The sequence below is a fragment of the Nothobranchius furzeri genome, chromosome 6 (genome assembly GCF_043380555.1).
Source record: "Nothobranchius furzeri strain GRZ-AD chromosome 6, NfurGRZ-RIMD1, whole genome shotgun sequence".
Taxonomy (NCBI): domain Eukaryota; kingdom Metazoa; phylum Chordata; class Actinopteri; order Cyprinodontiformes; family Nothobranchiidae; genus Nothobranchius; species Nothobranchius furzeri.
This window is the reverse complement of record NC_091746.1, coordinates 33,831,282-33,847,578: the sequence shown is the minus strand read 5'-3', so window position 1 is coordinate 33,847,578 and position 16,297 is coordinate 33,831,282. Positions and strand designations below refer to the sequence as shown.

The 16,297-nt window shown below is 44.1% G+C and overlaps 1 protein-coding gene across 1 annotated transcript; it reads right to left on the bottom strand.

Moving 5' to 3' along the window:
* Positions 1-548: 548 nt before the first annotated feature.
* On the bottom strand, positions 549-2,545 carry LOC107374484 (trace amine-associated receptor 13c-like). The gene is made up of 2 exons (XM_054747181.2): positions 1,591-2,545; positions 549-1,406 (listed from the first exon to the last, which is right to left on the bottom strand). The coding sequence occupies exons 1-2, from the start codon at positions 1,761-1,763 to the stop codon at positions 590-592; spliced, it is 990 nt and encodes a 329-aa protein (XP_054603156.2). The 5' UTR covers positions 1,764-2,545; the 3' UTR covers positions 549-589.
* Positions 2,546-16,297: the final 13,752 nt, after the last annotated feature.

Here is a 16,297-nt window from a genome sequence, read left to right as displayed (position 1 = left end):
GTTGCGCGGTACATTTCCAGTGGGCATTTCCGCCTTTTTTCTGACTGGTTATTTTTTAACTGTCTAGTCCAGCCCCTCAAGTGCCTCTCTGCCTGTGAGTTACCAGACTCTTTCTCTGTGCAGAATTAAACAGAGGGCAAGTCTGGCAGGTCAGGCTAAGGATATCGTGCTTGTTTTGTCAACTCCCCCTCACACATTGCAGCTTGTCAATGTGTGGCAGTAATGTTGCGCACAAACACTTAAAACAAATGCAGTTTACACAAGGTAACCATGATACGCACTTGTACGCATGATTATAAGCAAGTATATTCTGGCCCTTAGGTTCTGCCCTCAGCAAGGGGGTCACGTGGATGTCCAAGCTTGCTGTTAGGGTGGCACTGGTCCAACCTAGATAACCCCAAACACCTCCTGAGGAAATGGGACTCTGGTTGGACAGTGGTCTCTCACACACACACACACACACACACACACACACACACACACACACACACACACACACACACACACACACACACACACACTGCAGAATAACTCATGAGCATCAGATTTTATTCTTTTTTTAGCATCTAATAACCATCTTAGTTTTACTTTACAGTATTCTGAAATCAGCTGAGCCAGACTTCAGTACATGAAGTGTAACAATAAGTCTTATAGCTTTTCTAAACCAGGGATAGAGAAGAGCATAGATCATGGGGTTGAGACAAGAATTAAAGTAAAATAAACATACAAAAAACAAAGCTGATAAATTATTGAGTTTAGTGCTCTGAGCTGTAAGTATGACACAATAATATGGACACAGGCACATCAAAAACGCAACCACAACAACCCCCAGAGTCCTGGCTGCTTTCAGCTCAGATTTCTGGATAATAACTGTCCCTGAATGTTTTTGTGAGGAAGCTGCAACATGAGAACGCATGGCCTGAACCTGTGACACAGCCACCACAAACACTCTGAGATAGAGCAGAATGATGACAGTTATGGGAATAACAAAGGTTAAAAAAAGACTTACAAATTGTTCAATAAAGCCAACAATAACAATACACTCTCCAGAGCAGGAACTAAACCTGCCTGGCTGTTTCAGATTATCACTCCAAAACACAATGGAATAACAAAGAGAACAGATCCAACAGAGTGAAATACAAACTTGAATTCTTTTCACTGTGACTTTTGTGGGATAATGTAGAGGATCACATATAGCCACATAACGGTCAATAGATATGAGCACCATATTTCCCACTGAAGCAGCAGTAATAAATACATCTAAAATGAAATATAAAATACACATGAGGTCACCAAGATACCAGCATCCATCTATCAGCATAATCTGAAATAAAAGTAGAAAGCCCACAAAGAAATCTGAGACAGCCAGGGAGAGGAGGAGGAGGTTGGTGGAGGTCTGGAGCTGCCTGGAGAAAAATTGTAGTTATTTTTATTTATTCAAAATTTCATTTTATTCTCTCTTAACAATTTTTTTGTATTAAAAATGAACATCAACGTTTTCTTTCTGCAACTTGGTTATATTTAGGTTGTGTCCTTGCCTAGCTCTATTTCAATAAATCAGTTGAATTAAAAGATAAAATAAAAAGTTACCGGAAATGAGATATTGAGATGATTAGCAGCAAGTTGAGAAGTACAGTGATCAGAGAAATAAAACAAAGTATAAATGACATAAAGATATTTTCAAAATAAGAATGCTCTATTTTCTTGCAGGAGTCATTGAGGAGTTGTGGAAAGCAGAGTTCATGTTCTTCTTCTACCATCATTAGAGGAGTGTTAGACCTCTGATGTCCCACCAAATCTCTTCATTGGTTATCTATGTTTTCTTTAGGTTTGTTATAGAAGCTCAAGATCCTCCCTTACTGTTATGCTACCATGGACATCTTTTCTCCAAGGTGTTACCAGAACAAATCTAGATGTGAGTTATACAGAATAATAAACTTTAAAGAGGACATTTTATGAACACCTGACTTTTTACATACTTTGTACTGCTTTATGGGTCACTATTGCCTCTTTATACACTCTGAATGTAAACATGTATCCAATAACTTTCGGTCAGTATTTGGTTAATGATTTATATGCCTAAAACAAGCTAAAGGGTTAAAAATCTTCCTCTTTTGTTTAGTCACAAAAAGGGAAAGTTACATAAAACCACTTCTCACTTGTGGAGTCCCCACTCACCAAATTGTTAAAGATCTGACATTGTTAGTTTTTGGAGGCAGTGGCAGATACCTATTGAATTACTCCCTGGATGAGACCCCCTTTAAGTCCCTCTCCGCTGCACACACGCACAAACAGGACAGATTATTTTTCCCACAGATAGCCATGTTTAAATATAGCAAATATTGAAAATATTTCTAAATGGCTCAAATCCTTAAGTGTGTTCCAGTGTGTAATAAATTTACCTGTTTACTATAAACCCTGTGTTTCCAGTTCACAAACTTGTCCTTTTCTCACCAACGTAATTTCTAAATATTCCTTTTAGCTTGAAATTTTACATTTTTAAATACATAAACTGTGTTCAACGCTCCATGGTAAACCACCATCTTAAAATACAGTAGCTGTTTCGGGACATACGAGCTCCGCTTTGTGCGTTTGGACTATGACTGTAACCTGAAAGAACCAGCAGAGGGCAGCAGTGCGCCCTGGAAGCATGAAGTCTGATAATTCAACTAAGAAGTAGAAGAGACTAGCTACACTATTGCTGTACTTGTTAGTTTGAATTATAAACAATGAAATCCAAGGACACATAAAATTTGAAAGGTCGTCATCATGTCCGGAAGCTGTATATGTTAAGATCCCCTCAAGTTGCTCATTCGTCTTTTCTTCGTATCAGAACTCCCGGTCCAGTCCCAACGCGTCAGTTCCAAAGTTCTTCAACTCAATACTCCTCTCTTTTGTGTGTTCGTTCTCTTCGTTCATGCAGTCTGCCATCTCCCAACACACCCCAGAGCTCGTTTAATAGCCAGTGGCTAAATTCGCATTGTTTACGTGATCTCCACAAACACATTACTGACAGCGATGAATTTCTCCACACGTTACAGACGTGCTTCTACGAGGGCTTCTTCTCAAATGTTAACTGTGGATGTAAGTCTCCTTCAGTTAGTTCTCAGTTTTTACTCAGCATACTAGCTGGTGGCAAAAAGTCAGCATTGTTTACTTGATCTCCGTAGTGTGTCACCAGCTCGCTAATCCTCCTTAGCCAGCCATGGCACTGCCAGTGATCGCTCCATAAATGATCATTTTCTTTTTCCACATCCAAGTTGCTCTCATCCACGTGAAACAGGTGTTGTGGGAAATTATGTTCCCCTGAAATATTCTGTTTCCCTTAGGCAATCAAGAGCAAATATTTCCAAATTCACTGTTACGGACCCTGAGTTCTCCAGCACTCAGCTTCTACTCCGCACCCTTATTCCTGCACCATTTTCAGGACCATGGAGAGCGCCCAGCTCCCTGGCTTCACTCTATGCAGCTGACTCCCATCAGGAATCACCCAGCTGGAGCAGATAAAGATCAGCGCTGCTCAGAGGCTGCGAGAGCGAGGGAGAGCGAGAGAGAGGATTGAGGCTGACAGAGAGAGGACTGGAGAGAGGATTGGAGTGAAAGATTGCTTGTGTTGGAGAACTTGTGGACGGTTGCCCCTGGCTGGTTTAATTTCCACCCGCATAAGAAAACCGGTTGAGCTCCGGTTTTCTTTGCTCTTAACAGAGTTGACTGTTGCGTGGGTGAGTTGGTTCACCAGTGGACCTTTTGGTAAGGCCTCCGGGCAAGCTCCGTTGTTCCTGGTTTATTTTCAGAACCAGTGAGTTTCCGTTCCCATTGTTATTTGCTCCTTTAGTTACTTTAAGCCCTCAGCATTTGTTCCTGCAGCCTAAATCAAACTCCTATTTTCATTAAACAGGTTTTTTCTCCCTTAGGGACACCCTTAGTTAATAAAAGGACTTTCTTTTGATTGTGACTTGGTGTCAGATTGTTTCTTTTCTTTTCTCACGTTCCTGTGTTAGGCCTCCCTGAACCTAGACCAGGCTGAGGTCGTAACATATTGGGGGCTCGTCCGGGATATTATTTTGTTATTAATTTATTTGTTACGTTAACGTGATTGGTGGTGTGATTTGAGTACCCGTGTTTTTATTGCTGATTTTTGTGCTAACGTGAGCATGTTTAATTTAAAGGAGTTTCTGGCTGCCCCTTCTCGGGACCAGGTCGAAAGCTTCAAAAGGACCGAACTGGCAGAGTTGGCTGTACACCTCGGTCTCCAAGGCATCCAGAACCTGCTGAAAAAGGACTTAAAGGATTCTGTGATGGCCGCGTTGGAAAAGGAAGGTTTGTTACAACCTCCTTTCAGTGACTCTTCGGATTTGCCCCTGAAACAGGACATGGAGGATGGACAGACTGTGAAAGCTGCTACTTCCGTTCCTGTGGGTGCTGCACACGAGCGCCCTTCTGTCCCAGATGAACAGGACGCTCTTTCGCGGCAGACGCCGCTCACAGGAGAGAGTTTATCCCCCACTTCCTCTGCTGCTAGTATGGAGAATGCACGTCTTCGTCTCAGGCTGGCCCGCATGAAATACGAGGCTGAGGAAAAGTCCCGATTGCAGAAAATCGAACTGGAGATCCGCCGCTGTGAGATCGAGGCTGAAACAAAGTTAAAACTGAAACGTATGGAGTTGGAATACCAAGCAAGAGGAGGTGCTTCTTCTACTACAGACTATGAGCACGAGAGGTCCATGGACAAACAGAGAAACGAGTGTGACATCAGCAAGTGCCTTGTTCTGGTGCCGACTTTCCGGGAGAGCGAGGTTGACAGCTACTTCGCTACATTCGAGCGTCTGGCTGCTGCTTTAGACTGGCCCCAAGAGGTGTGGTCCACTATGCTGCAGTGTAAGTTAACCGGAAAGGCTCAAGAGGTAATTGCTTCTCTTTCTTTATCTGACAGCATGGATTATAATAAAGTAAAAGCTGCTGTTCTTGTTGCTTATGAGTTGGTTCCTGAAGCCTATCGTCAGAAGTTCCGGTCACAGCATGTAAAACTCTCCACGCAAACTTATGTTGAGTTCTCTAGAGAAAAGGCTCTGATGTTTGAGAAATGGATCCTTGCCTCAAAGGTTGAAACTCTACAGGATCTTAAAGAGCTAATTCTCCTGGAGGAATTTAAGAAGTGTTTGCCAGAGAGGTTGGCATTATATTTAAATGAAAGACAAGTCTCTTCTCTCTCCTCAGCCGCCCTACTGGCGGATGAGTTTGTGTTGACGCACCGTGTTGGTGGTGTTCATCAGGGTGAATCTGCTCGCCCGGTGTCAGTAACACCTTTTAGAAACTCTCCTTCTCCTCCTCCTCGTCAGAAACCTCGCTGTTATTATTGCCACCTGGTGGGGCATGTCGCGAGAGATTGTGTAATCCTCAAGCGGAGGAATGAAAAAAGAGGGTCTGCTGCGCAGCCCGTGGGTTTTGTCTCCAAGTCGGGAGAAAATAACCGTGGTTTTGGTCCTTTCATATCAGAAGGACAAGTGTCTCTTACAGAAAGCTGTGAAAAGCTGACCCCTGTTAAGATTTTAAGAGACACTGGGGCTTCTCAGACGTTAATTTCACAGAAAGTGTTGCCATTTGATGACTTGAGCTCTACCGGCTCTTCCGTGTTGTTGGCTGGAGTAAATGCTGTGCCTGTTTCTCGCCCGCTTCACAGGATTTACTTAAGGAGTGGACTTTTTACTGGGTCGTGTGAAGTAGCAGTCTGCCCTTCCTTGCCTGTGGAAGGTGTAGCTCTTCTTTTAGGGAACGACTTGGCTGGAGGTGCGGTCATTCCTCCCCCAGTGGTGAAAGAGAACATCGCACCCGGAGAGTGTGAGGAGACTTCCGCAGGAGTGCTCCCCGCTTGTGTGTGTACCCGATCTCAAGCTAAGAGAGCACATGAGATCTTGGATGTCTCCAGTTTGTTTGATGGTTCTCAGTGTGACGTTTCTAGTCTCGGTAAATCACCATCTTCTACTCTTCCGGTCACGAATAAAGATGTGTCGCCAAACATTTTCCCCTTAAGTCCTGCTTCTTTGGAGGTGGAGCAACGGTCTGATGACTCTCTGACCGTTTGCTTTGAGAATGTTGGAGGGAAAATAAATGGAACTACTGGTTATGTTATTAAGAATGATGTGTTGCTGAGAAATTGGTGTAAACCAGTAGCTAAAAACATCACAGACCGTCGCAGGAAAAATTGTGTTTGTAATGTTAACATGTTGGAAAGATATCTGTCTCCTCAGACTACTGCACAACCACCCGGTGAGGCCGCGGTGTGCGCAGCCGCTGCCATCACTCCAGTTCTGGATGAGGTTACCCAAACCCATCTAGTGGCGCCAGAACTTCCTTTGTGCAGCATTTATCTGGATAACATAGTTACTCACACTTCCTCCTGGGATGACCTGTTGGCTTTGGAAAATCCTGTTACTCATCTGGAACCGACCAGCTTCACCACGAACCTCGCAACTCATTGTTTTTATAAGAAAGTTGCTGCTGTGGTAGCTACACTAACATTTTTACTGTCTCCAAAGGTCCCTTTTGTATTGGATGTTGGTGCTCAAGCGTCCTGTGATGGCTGCAAACACATGAAGCCGCCACCGGAAAGGAACCGAGAATGTCATCGCTGATTGTTTATCGCGATCCTTCAGCACCCACGATCAGTTTTCAGACGGCTGAGATCCCCTGGCTAGTGTGGAGAGATTATTTCCTCTTTAGGGGATAATCTATTTGTTATTTTGTTAGTGTTGTGGCCCATGGGTTAGTGTTGGTGATTCATTTCACCTTCTCGGGAGCACTCCAGAAAGAGAACCTCTCTTTGCTGGTTATGTTTTTTTTGTGTCTTTTGCACCGTGCTTAATCTGCCCGCCCAAATCCACATGAAGAGCTAGGCTTATTTTTAGTTAGTTTTTGGTTAGGCAGATGGCGGGGACTCGGTCTCTGTGTGGGCGTTTGGTCTTTCTGGTAGAGAAAAAAAAGGGGGAGACACATTATGAGAAAAATGGTGTTTTTATTCTGTTTTCACTTCCACCATTTTTCTTTACTTTAGGTATGGGGGTGTTACGGACCCTGAGTTCTCCAGCACTCAGCTTCTACTCCGCACCCTTATTCCTGCACCATTTTCAGGACAATGGAGAGCGCCCAGCTCCCTGGCTTCACTCTATGCAGCTGACTCCCATCAGGAATCACCCAGCTGGAGCAGATAAAGATCAGCGCTGCTCAGAGGCTGCGAGAGCGAGGGAGAGCGAGAGAGAGGATTGAGGCTGACAGAGAGAGGACTGGAGAGAGGATTGGAGTGAAAGATTGCTTGTGTTGGAGAACTTGTGGACGGTTGCCCCTGGCTGGTTTAATTTCCACCCGCATAAGAAAACCGGTTGAGCTCCGGTTTTCTTTGCTCTTAACAGAGTTGACTGTTGCGTGGGTGAGTTGGTTCACCAGTGGACCTTTTGGTAAGGCCTCCGGGCAAGCTCCGTTGTTCCTGGTTTATTTTCAGAACCAGTGAGTTTCCGTTCCCATTGTTATTTGCTCCTTTAGTTACTTTAAGCCCTCAGCATTTGTTCCTGCAGCCTAAATCAAACTCCTATTTTCATTAAACAGGTTTTTTCTCCCTTAGGGACACCCTTAGTTAATAAAAGGACTTTCTTTTGATTGTGACTTGGTGTCAGATTGTTTCTTTTCTTTTCTCACGTTCCTGTGTTAGGCCTCCCTGAACCTAGACCAGGCTGAGGTCGTAACATTCACATGATGAATTGTCGATTATAAGGACTAAACAACCTCGAATAAAAGGTGGTTAAACAGAGTGAGATTACATTCTTTTACATAACTTTCAAAAATGATAAATAAGCTTGTGAAGAGTGAACAGGAATGTTTTTACTGCACCTTGTTTATTGTTCTTAGGAGGACATATAGATATAAAAACATCACTAGCATGACATTATTTAATTACATTACATCGTTTTCCCATAAAAGTCTATCACAAATGTGAAGACAGCCTGAAGTGCGACCTCCCAACATGAGGTGACAGAATATTTTAGGGGAACACAATTTCTCACAACACCTGGCGTCACCTCCGTGTGTGAATCGTGACAGCTTAAAGATCTAACAGAACTAACTTGCTTCTTTCAGGGCTGGCAGGTACCAGTCATAATTTAAAAAAAAAAGCTTTTTTAACTGTGACACGATCGAGGTGGATTGGATGAATGGTGCCACTAATATTAAAAGGATTAAAATAGGTTCTTAAACAAGGCAAGCAGTGCGACAGCCAAAGCAAATTTAAAAAAGGAATTTATTCCGAAGCTCGTGATGATGATGCCCAAAATGAACTCCTAAATAAAGTCTGTGCTGGGCCTCAGGGAACAAAGCAGTCCAGTCCGGCCATGCGTGAGCTCGACAGGGAAGCCTTTACGACCCCGCCCTCCTGCGGTGCGTGTCAACCTTGGGGAACCACAGGCTCGCCGCACGGTGGATCCAATCCTCCTCCTCGGCCCTTCCCCTGTGGCACACAAAAACTCCGGCAGTAAAAAGGTCCCCGACACCAGACCAGACGGAGACAGCAAACTCCAAACCCTGCCAGGCACTGCTCAATTCCTTACGCGCAGGGGCAGAGTAAAGCCTGGTTTATGCTTCTCCGTCAGCTCCGCAAGGGACAGACACGCACGGACTGACGGAAGCGTTTTGCTCTTTTACTTCTCCGTCTCCTGGAGAGTGTTGCAAAGCAATTGCCCTGCAGGACAACAGAGGGCGTAGCGCTGTTCTGTGGTAACCTGTCATGCATCGGTCCAAGATCGTGTGTTTATATTGTGTTTTTTGTGTATATAAGAGACTTTTAACAGGGACATATTTGTCTCTCATTCTCCCACCGCTTCATGCGCTCCCCACCTCTAAACCCACGTTTCCTGTCATTTCCGTCCACAAATAAAATGCTTGCTGCGCATCCTTTCACTCCTCCAGTCACGGGAGAATTAAACGTTCATATTTTTAGAGTTTTTTCGCGAGATATTCTTCAAGCTTCTCCGTGTCTGCCGCTAGTTATCCTTGGCTCTCCTTGCAATGGCGGCGCTGTAAACAACAGCGGCATCCTGACCAATCACAAGCTTGCGTAATCCGTCTCGTTCGACGGATGTTTAAAAAAGTGGGCTCGACTCCGTACGTACTTGCGTGCCCTACGCAAGGACGGATAATGGCGTTGCGTGTCTCCGCACTGACGCAGACGGAGAAGCATAAATCAGGCTTAACCCCCAAATTCCACTACCTCCAGTCCGGTCTGCCCCCGCCTTCCGCAGCCGCTCGCTTCCGAACTCAATTTTTACTGGTACCCGCTCTACAACGGCTCCGCTCCGGTGCGGAGACCTGAGGGGGGCAAACAAGCATGCGCGGGATTTTCGAGATCTTGCGATACAGTCCGAGCAATAAACGCGGAAGTTAGATCCAAACACCCGTTGTGTGGGAGAAGCATCGAAATTAACTGTTTAATCTGCCCATCATTTGTGTTGAGAGATCAGCAGTGTTTGGATCAACAAAGTGTGACTATTTTGATAGTGGAAACTGTATTTATGGCTTACTTTTGTGCATTTAAACTTCAGCCGCCATTGATAGTTGTTAAAAGTTGTTAAACCTGTGCATATGAAACAAAAAACGCCTTTTGTTTATCGATTTATTGTGAAAAACGGAAGTTGTGCTTGCTCCCTTTCCTGTTGGGCGGTGGTGATTTCTGTCCATTTACTGCGGAGGTGCTCCGGCGTCCGGCGAAAATAGGATCGATTCTATTTTTGCCGGGCGCCGGAACAGAGGGCGGCGCACGGCGCTGCACTGCCGGAGCACGGCCGCAGTAGTGGAATTGCTCTGATTGACTACAACGGGACCGATTTTGCTCCGGCGTTCGTGTCGGAGCGGAGCGGAGGTAGTGGAATTTGGGGGTAACAGAAAACAGTCAGTAAAGATTTTTCTCCCTGGCCTTGTCTCCATCTAAAAGGCTAGATTACACATCCTGAGGAGGTAACCCCCAAATTCCACTACCTCCGCTCCGCTGCGCTCCGCTCCGACACGAACGCCGGAGCAAAATCGGTCCCGTTGTAGTCAATCAGAGCAATTCCACTACTGCGGCCGTGCTCCGGCAGTGCGGCGCCGTGCGCCGCCCTCTGTTCCAGCGTCCGGCAAAAATAGAATCGATCCTATTTTCGCCGGACGCCGGTGCACCTCCGCAGTAAATGGACAGAAATCACCACCGCCCAACAGGAAAGGGAGCAAGCACAACTTCCGTTTTTCACAATAAATCGATAAACAAAATGCGTTTTTTGTTTCATATGCACAGGTTTAACAACTATCAATGGCGGCTGAAGTTTAAATGCACAAAAGTAAGCCATAAATACAGTTTCTACTATCAAAATAGTCACACTTTGTTGATCCAAACACTGCTGATCTCTCAACACAACTGATGGGCAGATTAAACAGTTCATTTCGATGCTTCTCCCACACAACGGGTGTTTGGATCAAATTTCCGCATTTATTGCTTGGACTGTATCGCAAGTTCTCGAAAATCTCGCGCATGCTTGTTTGCCCACCTCAGGTCTCCGCACCGGAGCGGAGCCGTTGTAGAGCGGGTACCAGTAAAAATTGAGTTCGGAAGCGAGCGGCTGCGGAAGGCAGGGGCGGACCGGAGCGGAGCGGAGGTAGTGGAATTTACTCTGCCCGCCTGCCGTGTTGCGCTCCGTGCCCTGGCTTCCCCGGCCGCGGATCTCGCTCTCCGCTGCTGCTGCTGTCCGTGCCGCTGGTGAAACCCCCCCCCTCGGTCCAAGACTCCGACCGGACTCAGTGGTACCTGTACGCGCGCCGCACATGTCTGGAGAGAGGGGCACCCACGCTCCTCTGCACTCGACCGCCGTCCATCCTCCAGGACCTTACTCAGCGTGATCCTCTGTTCCGGTGGTGGTGGGGGGGTTCAGGCACATGTGTCCTCAAGACACCGTCCGGGGTGCGTCTCTGCCTCTTAACTGGGTCTGTCTGCCATCCTGGCTGTCTGTGTCCCCGTCTGGTCCACGCGTTCTTCCCTTTAAATAAAACCTGTCCTGCGTGCATCTGTTCATTAATTGGCAGTCCAGGCAACACTCTTGTCACAGGTGTAGATAATCGGGGTGATTACACAGAATGAACACACAATGTTGCACCAAACAAACTAAAAACACACCATCAATAAAAACATGCACATCAGAATAAAAACAAGTAAAACATGCAATAGAATGTAATGTAATGTAAGAATATAACTTAAGTGCAACATTACCACTCTGTGACATCACTGGTCAGGGGCGGATTTAGCTATTTGGGGGCCCAAGGCGAACACAGACACGAGGCCCCTTACACTAAATTTTCGACAATCTTAGCTTTAACTGGATTTGCGAAACTCTCCCCTCTTCTGACATGAGTTATTTTCCCTTTTTATTAGTCCTCCTCTTTTTCCTGTATTTCCCTCCCTTTGAGCGTTTTCAATATTTGCTGTGCTTTCTTTTTCCTGTCAGTGCTCCTGTGCTTTTGCCTTAGTTATTTTTTTCTATTTTCCATTTTGATCTATGTTTTCCTCCCTTGAAACATTTTCCATTGTCTTTCCTTTCTGCTTCCTTTTGATGTTTACATCGAAAAACGACGTCACTTTCAGAAGTGAAAATAAAAGCTTTTATGAAGCATGATGCTTCTTTCTCTTATTGGAGCCACTAGGATAACTCCATTTCATGCTTAATCACTTTGAGTTTGTTGCGAACGCTCCCGCCTCTCTTCTTATTATTTGTGGTCTTATGGCACTTGGCAAACAACAATTTGGTGCATTACTGCCACCAACTGGATTGGAGTGGAATGACTACCAATCACTTCCTGTTTGTGCATCACCGTCTTAATAACCCTCTTATGACCATAATTATAACAGGGCCGCCTGGTTTTTTTTATCTTATGGCTGTACAATTGTAATAAAAAGCGCAAAGTGTGTGTAACACTCTCTTTTTTTCAGAGCAACCTCAGCTTTTAGTGTATGGTTTGTATTTAGAATTTATTTCTATTAAAGCCTTTAAAAAATCAGCTTAAAAGTGAAAAAAGCAAAAAACAGATTTGAATTTTTTACATTTATTACTGAATAGGAACTTCAAATTTACTGGGCAAACAATTTAAACTTTAAACTGTAATGCATCTATTCTTAAAAAAGTGTGAACCTTGGTATCTTTTTTAGCATTTTTAAGACCATTTATTTTTGTAAACTTTCAGACGTTTTTATTTGATGTGGTAGGCGTTGGAGCAGTTCCTCTCCAGCTGCAGGCAGAGTCCTGCACACCTCACACTGCCATGGGGTGCTTCTCTTGCACACCGTGCACTGCTATACCAAAAACCTTTGTTTTAGCAAAAATAATTATCTATTGTAAAAAGATAAATAATGCTGGAATGAAGCTGAATCTTACAATTAGCAAATAGTTGAGGGTTGTTCAAATAAAAAAATAAAGACTGTACAAACGTTCATATCCTGGTTCACCGGAGATCTGTCCTTCTTCGTGGTCACTATCTTCAGCTATAAGCCTTCTGGGACACCTAATAGATCGTGTTGATTTTCTTTGAGGCATTTCCATATTTTCATGCTGGTTTTATGCTAATTAGCTTCCCTGTCCCGTTATCCGCTTTCACCGCGCTACGCTCCATTTCAATCAGGCTGTAGGTGCAGCAGGATTTCACCTTGTAGCGATATTTTCCATAACTCTGATTGCTTCATGCTATAGATCGTTGGAAAGCTGCTTTTATGTACTTTTAGGAACCCGTTGGAATTTTTTGAATCTGACCAGCCATTCAAAGGTTATAAATTGGAGCATTTTGGATGACAAACTCAGCACGTCTCTGAATCAGTGTTGTGATTCGTTGCGGTGAACCAGGATATGTTCCCTCTAAGCCGGAAGGGAAAAAGAAGGAACACACACATATAAAGGAATCACTTAAAACACGTGGCTATCCGGTTGGGCGTTTATAAAGTCAGCAAAGATGCACAGAAAAGAAGACCAGACACCAGCGAGGGAGGATAAGAAAGACAGACGCAACAACCTTGTCATCCCCTATGTAGCCGGTGTATCAGAGAAACTCAGGAGGGTTTTCTCCAAACACAACATACCAGTGTACTTCAGACCCAGCAACACACTCAGACAGAAACTGGTTCACCCGAAAGACAAAACTCCTAAACACAAACTGAACAATGTGCAGCGAGGAATGCCCAGACCTCTACATCGGAGAAACCAAACAGCCACTTCACAAGCGCATGGCACAACATAGAAGAGCCACCTCCATGGGACAGGACTCAGCAGTTCATTTGCATTTAAAGGACAAAGGTCAATCTTTTGAGGATGCCAACGTTCACATTTTGGACAGAGAGGACAGATGGTTTGAAAGAGGAGTAAAGGAAGCCATTTATGTCCACTGTGAGCAACCATCTTTGAACAGAGGCGGTGGTTTACGATACCAACTGTCTGCCATCTATAATCCAGTTTTGAGATCCCTTCCCAGATGCCTCAACGGCCACGCATATCCTGGGCCATCTGACCTCAGGAATTCACATGATAGGGTGGGACCAGGCTTCACAATGAGCTCACCCGAAACTCTGGCTGAATAGACCCTTTTACTGTTTGTAAACAATATGATGTCAGCGAGAATGCGCGCGCAGCTTGGCAACAGAGAATGGCGTTGTTTCAGGCTTTATCAAGCTACGCTGCGGGGTTATCACCGGCAAATCTTGAATGTTATATTATTAAACTCACTTTAACGAATGGCAACAGACTCCCGGAGAACTGAAGATCAGGTTCCACAAACCGAAGAAGTTTTGCATACAGCTCCCAGCTGCTTCCGAAACTGTTAGGAGCAGTGTCACACTAAGAGGCATGTAATGAATGACAAGTGTAATCTAAGTTCTGGTTTGTGGTTGCACATTGAATGTATTATTTCTTAATTAAATAACAAAATCAGGACTCGAGGGGTCCAATGACACCTCGCCTGTAAATAAATAGACTACTTAAAAGCAAACCAGCAAACGCAACTTACTTTATTTAATAGAACACACGTTAACCAGCTTTCTGGTGTAATCTTAGTACATAATTACCTTACCTGATATAAAATGGGCGCTACAAACTCGAGCATTTCGGATCGTGTTTTCAGTTCAGTTTTCATCAACCCTTTTGATGGCCTGCAGCCACAGGCGCCTCCGATTTTGTTGAAATGGATGTGCTCCCTTCGGAATTCTGTAAAGTTTCAGTCCACAGCTTGAAGAGAAGCGATTCTGGCATCCATACACGCAACAACCCGACATTTTTATGTGCGCAGAACTTCAAAACAAAGGGTTTAAAACGCTGTTTTAGTATTGAGTGTGAATGAGGAAGCCTTTACTCTCGTTGCCAGGCTGCGCGCGCAACTTTTGATGACGTAGGTAGTAAAAGGGTCTATAGGACCCACACCCACCCTCACACCTTGGCTCATGTGTTTATGTAGAAGATCATCAGGGGGTCTTTTGTTCCCTATTCAGGGGGAAACTCCCACTGGGTTTAAATCTGGGACTCTCCACCATTTGACCTTAGAACTGAAGATCTCGGATGAGAGGTGAAACGTCTTCAAGCAACTCAAAGAAGTCCAGATGCTTTTCTTTCAAAGCTCATTAGACTATAATGACCTGGATGACTGAGAACCTTCACAGACGATTCGTTGCGCTCAAGACAGGGAATCCCGGTGGCTACCATAATGTATTGTATATGCACGAAAAGCCCCATTTTTAATCTTTTCAGCACTTTTGGAATTTTAATGATATCTTGAATGTTCAGGAATTATGGTAATGAGAAGTGTGCATGTCCAATCCCGTCTGCGGCCACAGGTTGGTAATAAGAATATTGTGGCATTAACAGAGGGGTGCCGGCGGTCAGGGCTAGGGGGCCCCCCAACACAAGGGGGCCCCAGGCGGCCGCCAACCTATGCCTAATGGTAAAACCGCCTCTGTCACTGGTTGAGTAGTTATGCTTTGTGTGGGTTAGGCTAGAGAGATTGGAAATTGATTATACTATCAAGCTCATGAGTGAGCCACTGTAGCTGCAATACTTTCTCTGAACTGCATGGCGCTAAAGAGTCACATTTTTAATGATGATTTCAATGGATTGCACACATAGGGCCTTTCAGTATAGGTTATTCCACAATTGCAATTACAACTGGAAACAAATGATCATTAAATCAGTTTAATCTGAGCTGTCATCACAGCTGTTAAGTTTGGTTTTAAATATAACCAGTAGATTAGGACACGAATAACATGCAGGCACACACCAACACATTCAAAACACTGAACTTTCATAACCTGAGCCAGAGAACCTACAGTGAGCGAATGAAAGAGCACAGGAAAATTCAACCCCCCATTGTGTAGGGTACACGCCCTTTAATGAAGAATGCCTGGTTTGCCTCAGCTCTGCCATAGATAGAGCTGCGGACAATGATATTCCTCCTTCAGTTTTCCTGCTTCACTGAAAGATTCGTCTGCACCATGGAGCTTTAAAGTTGCCTGATCCTCTACTACACCGACCTGATGATTTCTGGGTAATATATAGCTGGTTAAACCTTCTCAGTCTCCTTACAGGAACTGCCATAGGTCATTTAGTTGTGCATCACAGTAAAAATGTTTGAGATAGATTTTAAGTTTGTAAATGTGTTGATTTAGCTGGCGTACCGCTGTAAGCAGTTGTGTTTGCCTTATTTGTGTTTATTATGATTTTCTTTTTGCTGATTTTTGTATTTACAAATGATTGCAGCACCTCGTGCTGAGTAACTCTGAGCCTTCCACATCTGATCGGAGCGTGTATTACTTTGCTTATTGTTTTCTTATTTTAATTCTTGCCATTTTTGTTTAGGTTGGTCATTTTGATTACCATTCTGGTTGTACCCTTATCTATTACCGTATTTGGTTTTGTGACTTTGCTTGCTAATGTTATAACTACAGTTATCTAAATGCTATAGCTATAGTTTTCAGCTCATTTTATATTGTCTTTTATTTTTTTTCTTTTACACTTTAATAATTTTAAAAAGAATACATTGCTTAGTAAAGTTGATGAAGCTGATTTCGTTATGATTTCAACAATGTAAACTACAGATTCTGATAGGTAATTCCCATATTACCTTAAAGGATGACACACGCAGAGGAATTAGATTTGATTATTCGTATTGTCCATGACCCTTTAACCTGAAATAAAGACACATACACAAAGAGGATTTCATTTTACACTGAGTGCCAAACAGTGGAGAGAAAACGCAGGGGTAA

Coding starts and splice junctions, on each gene's coding strand:
- LOC107374484 (XM_054747181.2), bottom strand. CDS start 1,763: ATGATGGTAGAAGAAGAACATGAACTCTGCTTTCCACAACTCCTCAAT. Junction 1,407..1,590: donor ATCTCAATATCTCATTTCCG/GTAACTTTTTAT, acceptor ATTTTTCTCCAG/GCAGCTCCAGACCTCCACCA.